The sequence below is a fragment of the Ciconia boyciana genome, chromosome 29, assembly GCF_034638445.1.
Source record: "Ciconia boyciana chromosome 29, ASM3463844v1, whole genome shotgun sequence".
NCBI lineage: Eukaryota > Metazoa > Chordata > Aves > Ciconiiformes > Ciconiidae > Ciconia > Ciconia boyciana.
The window spans coordinates 89,386-103,732 of record NC_132962.1 but is presented as its reverse complement, the minus strand read 5'-3'; the positions used below and the strand labels follow the sequence as shown (position 1 = coordinate 103,732).

At 42.2% G+C, this 14,347-nt stretch overlaps 1 protein-coding gene across 1 annotated transcript; it reads left to right on the top strand.

Annotated features, from left to right (window-relative positions):
- Positions 1-222: 222 nt before the first annotated feature.
- On the top strand, positions 223-10,630 carry LOC140644765 (E3 ubiquitin-protein ligase RBBP6-like). The gene is made up of 7 exons (XM_072847827.1): positions 223-388; positions 4,981-5,080; positions 7,783-7,819; positions 8,391-8,456; positions 9,343-9,431; positions 9,551-9,647; positions 10,487-10,630. The coding sequence occupies exons 1-7, from the start codon at positions 223-225 to the stop codon at positions 10,628-10,630; spliced, it is 699 nt and encodes a 232-aa protein (XP_072703928.1).
- Positions 10,631-14,347: the final 3,717 nt, after the last annotated feature.

The following is a 14,347-nucleotide window of genomic DNA, read 5'->3' as shown; positions in this document are numbered from 1 at the left end:
GCAGTCAGACCTAGGAGTGCTGAGTGTGAGGGAGGGAGCGGAGGCCGAGCGCTGTTGCCTTTGAGTGCCTTCGGCCCACTCCACCTCAGCCTGTGCTTCTTGCCCTGACCCCGTCGGTGGGCCTTTCCCCGTGCTGCCGCGAGCTGTAACCTGGTGCAGAGGCCGCGGCACCTTCTGCCACGGTAGACGCCGTTGTGGAGCAGGCACCGCCTGGCCCCAACCATGTCGTGCATCCACTACAAGTTCTCCTCAAAGCTGAACTATGATACGGTCACCTTCAACGGCCTCCACATCTCCGTGTGCGACCTCAAGCGCCAGATCATGAGCCGTGAGAAGCTGAAGGTGGCCCACTGCGACCTGCAGATCACCAATGCCCAGACCAAAGAGGGTGCGTGGGGGCAGCGGGTGCGGGGCCTCGGGGTCCGACAGGCTGGCGGCATCACAGACCGCACCGCAGCAGCCCTGGCCTGTGGGAGCTGCACTCTGCTCTTTGTGGCTTGTCCCCACGTAGCGTGAGTCAGTCTGGGGCCCGTCCTGCCAGCAGGCAGGGGACTGGGAGGGCAAGCAGTGCTGGGGATTAAGTGGTGTGGGATGCGATAATGTGATTCGGCCCGATCGGTAGCTGTGACTTGTGTTGGGGGCCTCACAGAGCTGTTCTTCTGTAGTTGATGTTCTGACAGCTGCCTTCACGTCTGTGTTTTAGATGCGAGCTAGGCGTAGAAGAATGCGTGGTTGATGTGCGATGTCTAGTGCTTACAAAAGTTTTGGTTTCCTGGAATTCTTCTAGGTAAAATGATAAGGAAGTGTGGGAGGATATCTTGTTATACCAAAGTTGCCAGATTTCTTTGAGATCTGGCAGAGAAAGCTGAAAGTGATGGAAATAGAACAGATGGCTAATTAGAAGAAAAAAATGGGTTTGGTGACTTAATTTTGTCTTCAACTTGTTTGACTCCACTGCACTGGAAAACCGGTTTTGTGGCTGTTGCAGAAACTGCTCACTAGCAACTTTTTGGATCAAGAGTGTATCTGGGAGTTATAATCTATGCAGACCCTTTAAAGCCATCTTGCACATGAGTATTCTCTGTATCTAAACTACACTTTGGAATTTCTTGTTAATATAACTCCTTTTCTACACCAAAGACATTGTCATTCAGACGCTATTGAGCATCATTTCATCATTCATTTCTAACCGTGGTTTTTTTTTTTACTGCTGCTACGTGTTAACCATATCAGGGCAGTACTGAAGTTTTATGGCAGAATATTTATGGTGAATATACATAATAAACATTCTTAAAGAAGTTACAAATTCTTTTAAATGGAATAAATGGTGCTTGATTCTCAGAGATGATAATGGTTTCGTATTACTTAGTATGATGTTTCAGTTTGGTAACCTGCCATCTTGATAAGTTTGAAAGTGGTTAAAGACGTTGGGATGTGACTTTTCAGAAATAAAGACTTGTAAAGTGTTTCCATTCCTTAAACATTAGATTTCTTTCTTTTTTTCTCCCCCCCCCCCCCCCCCGCTGCATTTCTGTGACACTGTTACAACAGTCTTTTCTTTCCAATGTGTACTAGTGGTTTTTGTTCTCTTCCTGTTTGATGTATTGAAACTTAAACAGAACAATATGTACGCTGCGGTAACTGTAACTTCAGCCCTCACATTTAAAGTGGTTGCACCTAAAGCTCACTGTTTATCTACAGATATTGAAACTATTTTCAGGAGAATGTCCATGAAGAGACATAAGAGGACAATGTTGGGGGTCTTAGGGATGCCATTGGATTGCATGACATGCGCAGGTAGAGATAGATACATTTCAGCAGTCTTGAATTCTTCTAGTAGTATTGAATACAGTTGTCAAGAGCTTTTGAAAAATGTCTAATTGGCTTTAAGGGCTTTGCTGCAGAAGGGTCTGTGAATTTTGTCTGCAGTTGCCAATGTACTTTCAGCTTCACAAATGCTAGCAGGCTGAATGGCCACCTGGCCGCCCTCACTCCTGTAACAGTTGGGTCTGTGTAAAACAGAGCCTTAAAAGCAGAATGCTGGATGGTAATAAGCAGTGATGGAGCCCGATTATTATCACCCAAAGAAAAAATGTTTTGAAATAGGCCAAACACCTGAATTCTGTTATAGCAGGTGAGGAACAGAAAGCAAAGTTGTAGAGGAACAATTTATGCTCCTAAATAAGTTACCCTATAAAGTGTTACTCTAATATACATACTACCAGTTTTGCAAAGTGTGTGGCTTTGTTTTCATACGTGATCAGAATCCAGAGAAGAAAAAGCATCTGCTTGGCTAGGTTCTGTTAAATGTGGTGTTGCCTACAGGTGAAGTTAAAGGAGGAGTCTCTTTCCTACCTTAAAGAGCATCACTCTTGCTTAACAGTGACAAGATCCTCCTCTAGGTAGGTTGTGTTGCACCTTGACCTTTGTAAAATGAGTATAAAATTTTAAACTTGGTATATTAGTGACACAGATGCTTATTGAAGCTTTTGTAAGGCTGTATTCCATGTGAAAATGCAAAAATCCCCCAGTGGTTTTCAGAGCAAAGCTAGTGTCATATATATGTATGCCAAATTTTTGGTTGCTATGCATAGTCATGAATTTCAGTTTTCATTAATCAGATGTAGATGCTTCAACTCATGTTCAGAAGAGAAAGGGAAAAACTCGAGCTGGATATTCTGCCTAAATGGGATGTTTGGAATTCTTACATGCGGACATAAAGTATTGTTTTTTTATAACTTTGTCTGTGCAGGAGTCCTGACTGAACGTTGACAGGATCTTGGAAAGAACAAAGTGAACCTTGAGTGAAGATGGCCTACTTGTTCAGATTTTTCCGAGTACTCTAACCTTTTGCAGTTCAGGAACAGTTACTTTTCATGCTGGAAATCTAGTAGTAGAAGCAATGCTAATATAAGCAAAAAGTAAACAGGACTGTAAATATGAGTGGAAAATAAATGATATGATGGACTCCTTTTAAGATGCTGGGAAGGCAAAATGGATGGTTAGGACCTATTTTAAAGGGCAGGGGTGTGTGTGCGTCCTCTTGCATGCTTGCTATAGAGGCACGTTCCATAAAGGCAGAATTGCCTCCAAAGGCCTATGCACAAGAATGCTGCATTTCAACTTGCCTCCTTTGAATTTGACCTGAATTTCTCGACCTGTCTTTTAGAAGAGATGTTCTCACAATATTGTGGAAGAACTGCAAACTCCAGAACTCATCGTTTTGAGCGCTCTTTCCTGCCCTGTAATGTTCTGACACAAAACACTTGGAGAATGTGCTCTTCTGCTTCTCAGGCAAAATACAAAAAAAAAAGAAACAACCCAAAACCGCAATGGGACTCTGGTCTTAATCCAGTGGTTTGTGATCTGGACCACAGAGAATAGCCTGTATGGCTCTGTTCAGCAGGTAGAAACAGCTGCTTTGGGCTTCTAGGACTGCAGCTGGCATGATCTCCCAGTTGTTTGTCTGGGCCTCAGTACTGTTTGAGCTCCTCCTCCATCACAAAGTCCCAGTGCAGGCCTTTCTTGACAGGTGGCTGTGTAATGGATAGATTTTCCTTTTGAGAAGAGCTCTAGGGGTTGGTTTCAGGATAAGACTTCTGTAAAAGCTTCTGTTTTCGTCATTAAGAGTCCTTTCTCTGACACTTTGAAACTGCTGTGAAGTCCAGAGGAAGCTTGCTGTTCAGTTTCTTAGGCGGAAAGATCAGGAACTAGTTTCAGCGAAATGATTTCTCGGTTTTCTGAAGAAGCATTCTGTCATTTGGAAATAGAAGTAAAATGTTCATTGTGTGGTTGAAATAATGTCTTCTGGTAGGTATGTTTTGGTCTAAGAGAGGTTCCTGCCCATACGAATAATACACTGAAAAAGGGAGCATATATTGTGACATATTCCTATTTTGCCTGTCATGACTGAACAAAACTGCCCTGAGAGCTCGACTGGAGATACAGCACCTTTGGTTTTCAGACCATCGTTCTGATTTGGTTTGCAAGTTAAGGGCTTTTAGTATGTACAGCTGTAGGCAGATTACAGGGAATGGCTGCTGATAGTGCTTTAAAATATTTAGTCACAGCCAGCTCATGTAAGTACAACATACAAACCATTCTCATGGAGAGGTCTTTGCGTTTTAAGCTGACTCAGTCCAAGTGTCTCAGGGAGTTGTGTTTTTTTTTGTTTGGGCCTTCCATAAAGGGTCAGAAGGCTTTCCTCCTCTTCAGAAGACTAACATGGTGTAAGCCAAGGCAAAGCATGGATAGCTTCAGGCACACGCTGCTTTCAAAAGGCTCTTCAAGGCTGTCTTCGTAAGTAATTTTGTTTGAGTCTCTCTGCTCTGCAAAAAGTCCCTTGCAAAGAAAGAATCCACATCCCTTGGGCTGATTCAAACTAGATGATTAGCTTAAGAGGGGAGATACCACTTTAGTTGGAGCTAATTCTGCCCTACTTGTGAAAGCAAGCTCAAAAAAACCCCAAAATCTCTGTGATCCAAAGTCTAGCAGTGCCAGTTGTGTTTCCATGTCGATGTAAAGCACTGAGCAGCTGAGAAGTGTGGCTGTTGATGGATTAAGCTCCAGGAAATAGACAGAGATGGCAGGCTGTCTTCTGTGTTCTGTCAGTCTTCATGGGTGAATCGTTTTTAGTGAACAGCTATGAAAGCAATGGAGCAGCAAAAGCAACTTAAGCTAGGTCAGGAAAGAACCCTGTGCTTTAGCAGACTCCTTTAGTGACCTTTGAGGCCCTTTTGCTGTTGGCGTTCAAACTATGTTAAAAACATGGAAAATATTTTGCTGCTTGTGTTTGATTCTCAAACCTGAGGATTTCCTGAAATGTCCTGTTAGTGTGTTGAGACGATAAAAGCATGATGTTACCTAGACCATTTTGCTTTTTAATCTGAAAGGGATTCTGTGAAGTGCTATGTAATGACATATTAATATACATTCTTACAAACTGACTCATGTGTTTTTCTGTGTTTGTGGTGTTTTCAGAATACACAGATGATAATGCCCTGATTCCTAGGAACTCATCGGTAATTGTTAGAAGAATCCCTGTTGGAGGAGTTAAAGCTACCAGCAAAACATATGTTCTGTGAGTATCCATAAAGCATGGCATTCTTTGTTAGGGGTTTGTTAGTGTGTGAACTTTTTGGATGGGTGTTAGTTTAGAGAGGCATTCAGACTGTATCTTTCTCGTTAAAGCTGCTGTTAGTTTTTGTTGTCATGGGGTAGATTTTACTGTATCTGTCCCAAAGGAGAGTTACATTTTTAGAACTGCTGGGACATGGGATTCAAACTCCAACAATGGTAACTTTTAAATAAGAGGAGTCTGTTGGGTTTGTTCTTGGGGTTGATTTTTCTGAGACCCAAGCTGTAGATCCTGTTTCCTCTACATGGAGAGATTCCTCATCATATGTGTTTGCTTTTAGTGCTTTTATAGTACAGACAGGTACACATTGTAGTGTAAACTGAGAATTTGTTCCTATCTCAGAAGAGTCTCATTCTCAGGGCTTGAGTATTTCTTGCAGTTGGGGGTAGGATATGGCAGGTATTCTTATGCCCCAAATCTGGGTTTTGTGCATACTAGCTATAGAGGAAAGACCAAGGGTTGCCAGCTGGGGAACCAGGCAAACAAGAAGTTGCATTCCTAAGTGATTCCTATTAGTTTCCTAAAGACAATGTCCGTTTCCGACAAGAGAAGAACAGTATCCTAAAGCGTGTTGCCTGTTGTGCGAGTATGATGAAGGAGTAGTTAATCCTTTCCAAACTTGAACCTCAGTAAGCAGTTTAGCACATTACCAAAGGTTACGAGTTCTCTTTCCAGGTCGGTTTTTACGCTAAGCTGATATGCGTGCTCCAGGATTTAATTCTGTATTCCTAAGCTGTTTGGAGGACAGAGAATTGGGTGTATTGATTAAAATTACAGCTATTCAAATGCCATCCTGACTCGAGGATTATTGCTGTCTTTTATGTATTCCTACAGTCCAGTTCTCTATCAGCTGCATTAGCATTGTTTGAATGGTCATGTTTTCCAGCCTTCTTCAAGATATGCCTCTCCACCACTATTAGTAGATATTATTAGCTTGTGGTTTTGCCATGCCTTTCTGATGTTGCTTCTCAGTAAACAAAGTAGACTGATGAGTTCCAGTGTGCCTTGAACAAACAGTACAGCAGCGTCCTGGTACCCATGAAGCATTTGCAAGCAAAAAGCCCTGAATTTCTGTGGCTCTGCATGTAAACTTTGGGCATCTTACTGCAGTAGTCGTTGCAATGCTTTCAGGCACTCCCTAGTAATGCTGGACGCCACAGCCTTGAGCTTATAAACATGGCCTTGTTTTGGGGGTTAATTTAGATACGTCTGCTTAGTGCTGTCTTGTCAATGCGTCCTCCGTTTCCGGTTGGGTGGCCCCCTCTCCTAGTATGGTACTGCTGCCCTGAAAGGAGAGGAGAGATGCTGCTAGCATCAAAGACCAAATAAATCCCTGTCTGTGGGGATAAGGAAAGAATGGCACTGCTGTTCCAGCGTTGCAGATGAAGCAGGCAGATTGGCTTTCTGTTCCTTCAGCTGGAAACACTGCAGAACCAGCTGGAGGAGTGGTGAATGTTTGGCCATGATGGATGTATGCTGTAATGGTGGAGAGGCCTTCAAAAACGCGTTTCTCGCCTTGTAGTATGTCCTTCAAGATACATGGATGAAGAAGGCATTGTGTGGTGATCTAAGGTATTTCCTTGTACTTGCTCACCTTCAGGAGGCAGGTGGCTGTAGTTGCGAGCCTGGTGGTGTTCTCGCAGTGGCAGGAAGCATGAGCCTTTCTGTTTGCACATCAATTCCACAGCAGCCTTTGAATTGCCTCTGCTCATGGGACACTTGGGAGAATGTCACTTTGTAACATCAAATGTTACAAAAGTGATGTAACCCTTTGGATGATAGTTTGTTAACACTCTCAATGGTTGCATGTCTGATTGGTGATGAGTAGCATGCAGACACAGATCAATGAGTACGTGGAATCTCAGCAAGTTTTCAAATGTAATAACTATTTCCTACAATATTGTAGCATTTTCAAGATTATCTTAAAGCAGATTCGGGCAATTAAGACCTTTTTTTCCCCCCAAATCCTAGGACCTGCTTTCAGGTGAGATTTCTGCACCTATTTTTAGTTATATAGCATATGTAACACATTTAGCACATGTTGGCACTTTCATGGCTAAATATGGTAGATATGTGAACAGAGTGCTTGGGCTTCCACAAAGAAACACTGTTGTAAAGACGATGCTGCTGACATTTTTGTTATTTCTTTGTCAGATGGCTGATTTTTTGCATTTCAGTAAACTTGCACTTCAAAGTGTCTAGAGCCTCCCTGTTCTTTCTTAGAAACTGAAGTACTCTGTCTGGTACCTACTTGTAATGCTAGGGATGTACGGATTGGCTAAAGTTACCTTCGTACTTTCATGGTTGATTATTTAACAGCACAAAACTGTAGTAGAGACTTCATATTTTTGATACTTACTTGCAGAGACAAAATATCTGAGGACTTCCTCTTGCACTGTTGTGTTCTGTATCTGTCAGTCTTGGAGTAATTTGTGACAAAGTAGAAATGTGATTTTGGGGTTTTTCTTTAGTTGCACTGCATGTACCAAGAGGGAACAGTTTATGTATATGTATAAATGTCCACATTCACTAGAGTATCAGAACAGAATGTTTTGATGTTCAGGTTTTAGAATCTGTTTTCACTGCTTTATGTTGGGTACAAGTGCCTTATTTTAAGTTCTGATCACCTTTCTTTCTTCTTCTAGAAGTCAAAGTGAGCCAGTGAGTGCAACATCAAAAGCAGTATGTAAAAACACAACCTCAGCCTTTTTTCTACACACTGTTCTTCATTCAAAACAATGTAGCCTTTTATTAGTTTTCCAAACATTACCTTAATAGACATTTTCCAGTAAAAAATGTTGTAAGATCCAGTAAAAGATGTTGTCTATGTTGTAAGTACAGTGCATTTGATTCAGCATAGTAAAATCTGAGTAATGCCCTCATTTGCACAGTTCTCCTGTGAATATTGGTATTTGTGCCTAGTAATGCATTGTATTTCATATGGAATACGCTAGAATATTTTCTGAATGACTTTGTGTTGTACAGATAATGTATGATGGGTTTTGGATCACATGGGTTGAAGGTTTGCACAACTGAACATGGTGCCATGTTCTACATCTGCCTGTCCATAGCTAGTACTATGTCTGTCTATATAGCTTGTTGTGTGCTTTTTGTTTCTTGCCATAAAAATGGTTTGGAGTGTATTTTTTTGCATTTTCACATTGTATCACTTAGCTTTTGTGTTTGAATATGAATATGTGTTTAATATGAATATGTGTTTAACATGAACGTGTGTTTATTTTTTTGCGAACAGACTGATGACTCTTCTGCCCCTATTTCTCTGGCCCAGCTTATTAAGGTATATCTATATTCTCGTCAAGTGCTTAAAGAAAAAAAGTGTTTGGTTTGTATTTTTAAATCTTATACTGTGATCCATAGCTGGATAACTCTTGTAATGTGAACAAAACATTAATTTGATTTTTAAGAATTTAAAGTATTTCTTTTCAGTTTGAAATGTCTGTATCTTTTGATCCTGTCCTGTAATGAGTAGTTGCCAGGTTGGGAAGATAGAAGGGGAGCACTTTATCAGCCTCAACATCATGTTGTGGTATTACTCATGTTCCAGACACAAAGCAGCATCAATTCAGAAGCTGTTTACTGTTTTTCATACGTTTCGTTAATGTTGCATTGGAAACTAACACATTTTTCAGAGAAGAATTTAACTGGCTGTAAGTGATGGACATTTCAGGGGGCTTTGCAACAGCCAAATTAGAGGCATTTCTGGAACATGGACACTTGCATGGCCATTTTTGCATTTCTGGTCATGATAGTTATAGATCCATTCTTTGGATGCTGCACAATTTCATAAATTGTAGTATATCTTCTCCTTCAAACAGTCTGGAACTTAAAAATCAGTTTAAAAATCTGGATAATATATTTTTTTGTACACATATCTTCAGTCCACTTGGAAGAAAATGGGGTTGGTGACAGAAGCCTTTATGTGAGGTACAAACAGAGCCGAAGGTTCTGAGTGCCCAAGAATGCTCTTCTCAAGGAGGTGAACAGGCACATAAACACCATGTAATGGCGTAAGGACTCCCCAGAACATCTTCAGGACAGCTGTATTTTATAGAAGCAGCTGTTTTCATGCAACCTTAGCTCGCGCTGTGCTGCTCTTTACAGGACTGGGCGAGTGGGGTTGTCTTTGGCTGTGTGGGCTTAAACGCGTTACTAATGCGTGTGTCAAACAATTCCCTGTTAAACAGACTGCCAATCTGGCTGAAGCCAATGCTCCCGAGGAAGACAAAGTAAAAGCTGTGATGATACAGTCTTGCCACCAGTATGATCCCATCAAGTAAGTGTGGATAATGTCAAATCTCTTCTTTGAAGATTCTGGAAAAAATCCTGGAGGTGTTGGTTTTAACAAGAGAGACACATGCATGCCTTTCTCTTTTTTTCCCAAAAATTTTTTAGTTACGTGAGGAAACCCTTGGGTCCACCTCCACCATCATATACTTGCTTCCGTTGCGGAAAACCTGGCCACTATATAAAGAACTGCCCAACACATGGGGTAAGATTGTGGGGGACTTCTGGTGTTGGTTTGTTTTTAATGTGTTTCCCTTGGCAGTTAGGTAACAAATGCATGAACACTGCTATGAAGACTGGTTTCTCTTGGGGTGAAATAGAGAGGCTATATGGCAATGTTGCAAAGCCCTTCAAAATTCAAGGGAAACCTGGAATTAGAAATGTAACATTTTCTTTTTTCTAGGTCATTGACATTGAATATGTCCATAGATCATCCCTGTGAACTTTCATGCTTATTTTTCTATATTTCACTATTACTGGAATGTTTTCTGGTTTTGACTCTTTCTGATGACAGTTCACAGTTTTTAGTATTCTGTATAAAATCAAGGTGTTTCTGTTGACGCCATCTATTGAATATTTGCCTGTTGTAACTACACCAGTCTCTGGCTGAGCATTCATGCCATTTGACGGAAGTCACTGAATGTATATGCATGAGGTAGGAATTCAACCTTCGTATGGAGAGGGTGAATATAAGTTTCCCCAGTGACTGCTTCAGAGCACCGAATGAAGCTCTCACTCGGAATTGCACTTTGGAGGAGGAGCGGGTTTGTGTCTCTTGTCTGAGTGGGTGGTGAGCTAAGGGATATTTCACCCTTAGGGAACCTGAAGTGAAGCCAAAGCATGTCGAGTGAGTTCAAAACACTGCTCAAGCCTTTGGGACATGCTGGCTATATTCCTTTAGGAAAATAAGTATTTCAGTTGAGCAAGCCTGACGCTAGGTAAAAGGAGAGCCCTGAAGGCTTTTGCTGCTTAAAATAATCATTGCAATGTCATTTGAAGTGTGGGTCTTAAGATGAGCTATGTCTGCATTTCTTTTCTTAACAGGACAAAAATGTTGAGCCTGTTCCCAGAATTAAAAAGAGCACAGGAATTCCCAGGAGCTTCATGATGGAGGTGAAAGACCCCACTACAAAGGGTGCCATGCTGACAAGCACTGGGAAATATGCCATACCAACTATTAGTGCGTAAGTATGGAATTAAGTGGACTGACCAAAAAGTGAACGAGAGAAACCACGCGTGAATGTCTGAGGGGCAATGCAACCAGTTGGCCAGCATCTGTAGTTACAGGGGAGGAAGCATTGTCATTGTCTCTTAACCATAAAATCCATGATGCTTTCTAATATTACAATAGGGTGGTCCTACTGTTGACGGCCCTGGACATTGTTAAATCTGGTGGTACGCTCAGAATCTGTCCTTCTGCAAAACATTTCAGTGGTGTTTACAGTGGAGTCGTTCTCTTTGAAAGCTCGTTTTGCTTCTGGTTTATGTTTCAAAGCCTTCTTGCAACATTTTTCAGCTAGCAGTTGGACTGAGATTTCCTCCCCCTCTGACTTTTATCAAGTAGTTGCTATAACCTAAGCCTATACACCTGTATGCTGACGAGGGTGGCGGCTTTAAAATCCACTTGGTAGCACCTCTGTTTTTATGTCATGGATCTCCTTTTGTAGAAGCTGTAACATCGACTTCTTCCATTTGTAAAATGTCCTTACTCAGAGATGAACTTTATACTGAGCCTGCAATTTACATTTACCCTCTGGCAAAGGAGAGGTGGGATCCTTCTCACCTGATTTGTAGCTGTCAAACAATTGTTTTTCTAGTCTGAGCTATTTTCTTAGTTGATCCAATGAATGGGAGAGTTCTGCAGAAGGAAAGTTGTGTTGTGGCTATAGAAAAGTAGTTTAAACTACGTTGTAGAAGGCTGATGTGGAGGGAGGAGAACTGCAGCTGTTCTCTTCCTTTGATAGAATGCAAAGCTTGGAAGAGTTTTCCTTTACCCACGTTGAAGTTTTTCCTTTTTCCTTCCCCACCCCCCTCCAGGGAAGCTTATGCCAGAGGAAAGAAGGAGAAGCCTCCCTTTTTACCAGAGGAGCCCTCCTCCTCCTCCTCCTCCTCCTCCTCCTCCTCCTCCTCCTCCTCCTCAGATGATCCTATTCCAGATGAGTTGTTATGTCTGCTTTGTAAAGAGTTGCTGACTGATGCAGCTGTTATTCCCTGCTGTGGAAACAGTTATTGTGATGACTGTAAGTGTTACTCCCACGTTTGTTAATTCAAAACTTCACAGCTGATCTTCTGAAAGCAGAAAGAGGAGATAATGGCATGACTTTGTTACCAGCTCTATTTAATACTTAAGTATACCCTGAACAGGAAAGGACTCTTCTCCTAGAAAGGGAAAACAAACAAACAAAAAAAAGCAGAAAGCTTAGTACCTAGTGAAAGCCTCTTTACATGCAGAAGGACAAGTAGGAGAAGAGCGCATAATTGTGCAGGTGATGACAGTATTAGATATCGAATGCATTTAGTTTGTGCACACCCTTTCTCTCCTAAAAAACTGCATAGCCAACTCTGGTGACTTCCTGTGGTCTGCAGCAAATGCAGAGTTAGGCATTTAATCCACATTCTTCTCCATGGGAGAGCTGGTTCAAACCTTCAGAACTCAAACCTACTCATGGTTTTTTGAGACGTGTGTTATTCATTAACCTGGAGGTTGGTGACTTCTCACCGTACTAGATAGTGGAAAGAAGACTAGTCGAAACATCGAGACACAGCCTACTCTACATCTTCAAATGTTGCAATAGTGCAATGTCACAACTGTCTCATTATTTGCTGCATACTAGAAATTTTTTCCCTATTGAACACGTATAGCTTCATGCTTTCCTTTCAAGACCATATTCACCCATTACCCATATACGTGGTTTTAGAATAGATTAGAACCCCCAAAATGTCCTCTGTTTGGCTAAAAACTGATTGCATGATTCTAAACATACACAGGTATTAGAACAGCATTACTGGAATCTGAGGAACACACATGCCCAACGTGTCATCAGACAGATGTTTCTCCAGATGCTTTAATTGCCAACAAGGCCCTACGCAAGGTAAGGTGATGACTTTTACATAAACTGCTTGTAAGAAAAGTCTATTTGTAAAAAGCTGAAAGGGAAGAAAAGACTAATTTACACCTCCTTAAGCAAAGCCAAGTTGAAGAAGGCTAAATGTACATTTCAAGTATATTACCTGTTGTTCCAGAAGCTTACAGCTCTTTAGAGACAATCTGGCACATTCAGGTCACACTTTTGTTTAACATGATTGCCTCACTTTCAATTTCGGTGTTAACACTGATTAACTTTAAATGCAGATACTCTGAGTTACCAGTCCTTCATATCGGTGTTTAATGGGATGTGTTCATAGATCTGTATGTTGATTTATTTGAGGCTTGATAGCATTTCCAGGAGTACACAAGTCATTTTACTCTGTGGAGGCATTTGTTCGTCTATCTGCTGAAGTTTCATATTGCCTTTTTGTAAATGTTTTTCTGCCTCTAGGCTGTGAACAACTTCAGAAATGGAACTGGCTACACAAAAAGGCTGCGCAAGCAGCTTCAGCAGCAACAGCAGCAGCTGCCGCCACCACCACCACCTCCAGCACCACTCAAGACTGTTGTCCCTCCTGCTGCTCTGGTGATTGCTGCTGAACTTTCTAAGGCTTCCTCTGGGTCAATCAGCGGTGTGTTGGAAGAGAAGGTAAGTTTTATTTCAACATCTGCAGTAATTCGTGCATCTTAGTAGAGCTGATTTTCCAACTCCTTGCATTTATTCACACGGGCTGTCAGGTTCCTTTACTAAGACAACCGGCATTTGCAAGTCTTCTGGGCCCCCAAGGACAATCAATACCCACAAGAGGTAAGTAACTATAACTGTAGAATTTCTTTTGAAAAAATGATCTTCAGATAAACTGAATGGGATTTTTTTCTTTTTCCTCTCCCTACTCCAAAAGGGCATCCAAGGGGAGGCAGAACAATTCACTCAGCTGATGGCAGACCAGGCTGGGAACTGTAAGTATGGCACATAAATTCAATATATTACTACTTGTAACCTGTTAAACGAGGCCGTAACACATAAATCACGCAACAGCTGGTTTCTAATGAAATAAGTATGCCCAGATAGTTGCTGAGCACAGAAGTGGTAATTAATTTTAACAACATAGGCAGCGTATGTGGAAGAAGTTACCAGAAGTTCGAGAGAAGATTAATTAATATCTGTGCAGTCCTTTGAAGATCAGCAGTGTGAAGTATGAAGCGTCTCAAGGAGTGGCAGAGACGCGGTGGGCACTTGGCACATGGGAGGTGGGAGTCTCTTAAGCAGGGGCAGCCTCCATCCAGAGACGCAAAGCTGAGTATAAGGAGAGAAGACTGAGGGAACTGTTGGGGGTGAGGATGTGGAAGGCAAGTCTGAGGATCAAGAAATGAGTGTCGTCTCAAATGAACAGAAAGCAGGGAGAAAAATGCTGAAGTTGGGAACAAGAAGTGCTCGCCACCATGCTCCCGCTTCCTTCGCTTTCCTCTTGAAAAGCAGGGCAGAGTGTAACAAACAGTGACACGTGTTTTGGGGTTTCTTGAGAAGTTCAAACCGAGGACGCCCATGCAGTGAACGTACCCAAAGGCCTCAGGCCCCAGCACTACCAATGTCCACACCAGCCTTTGTGCCTGTGCCTCCACCTCCCTTGTCTCCTCCACCACCCCATGCGCTTCCTCTTCCTCCGGGGGTACCAGCACCACAGTTCCCTCCTCAGTTTGCACCTGGTCAGCCTCCATCTGCTGGGTACACTGTCCCCCCTCCAGGATATCCCCCAGCTCCTGCACACACTTGTCATCAGCTTGGGTACCAACAGCAGTACCCACGGCTCATTCAA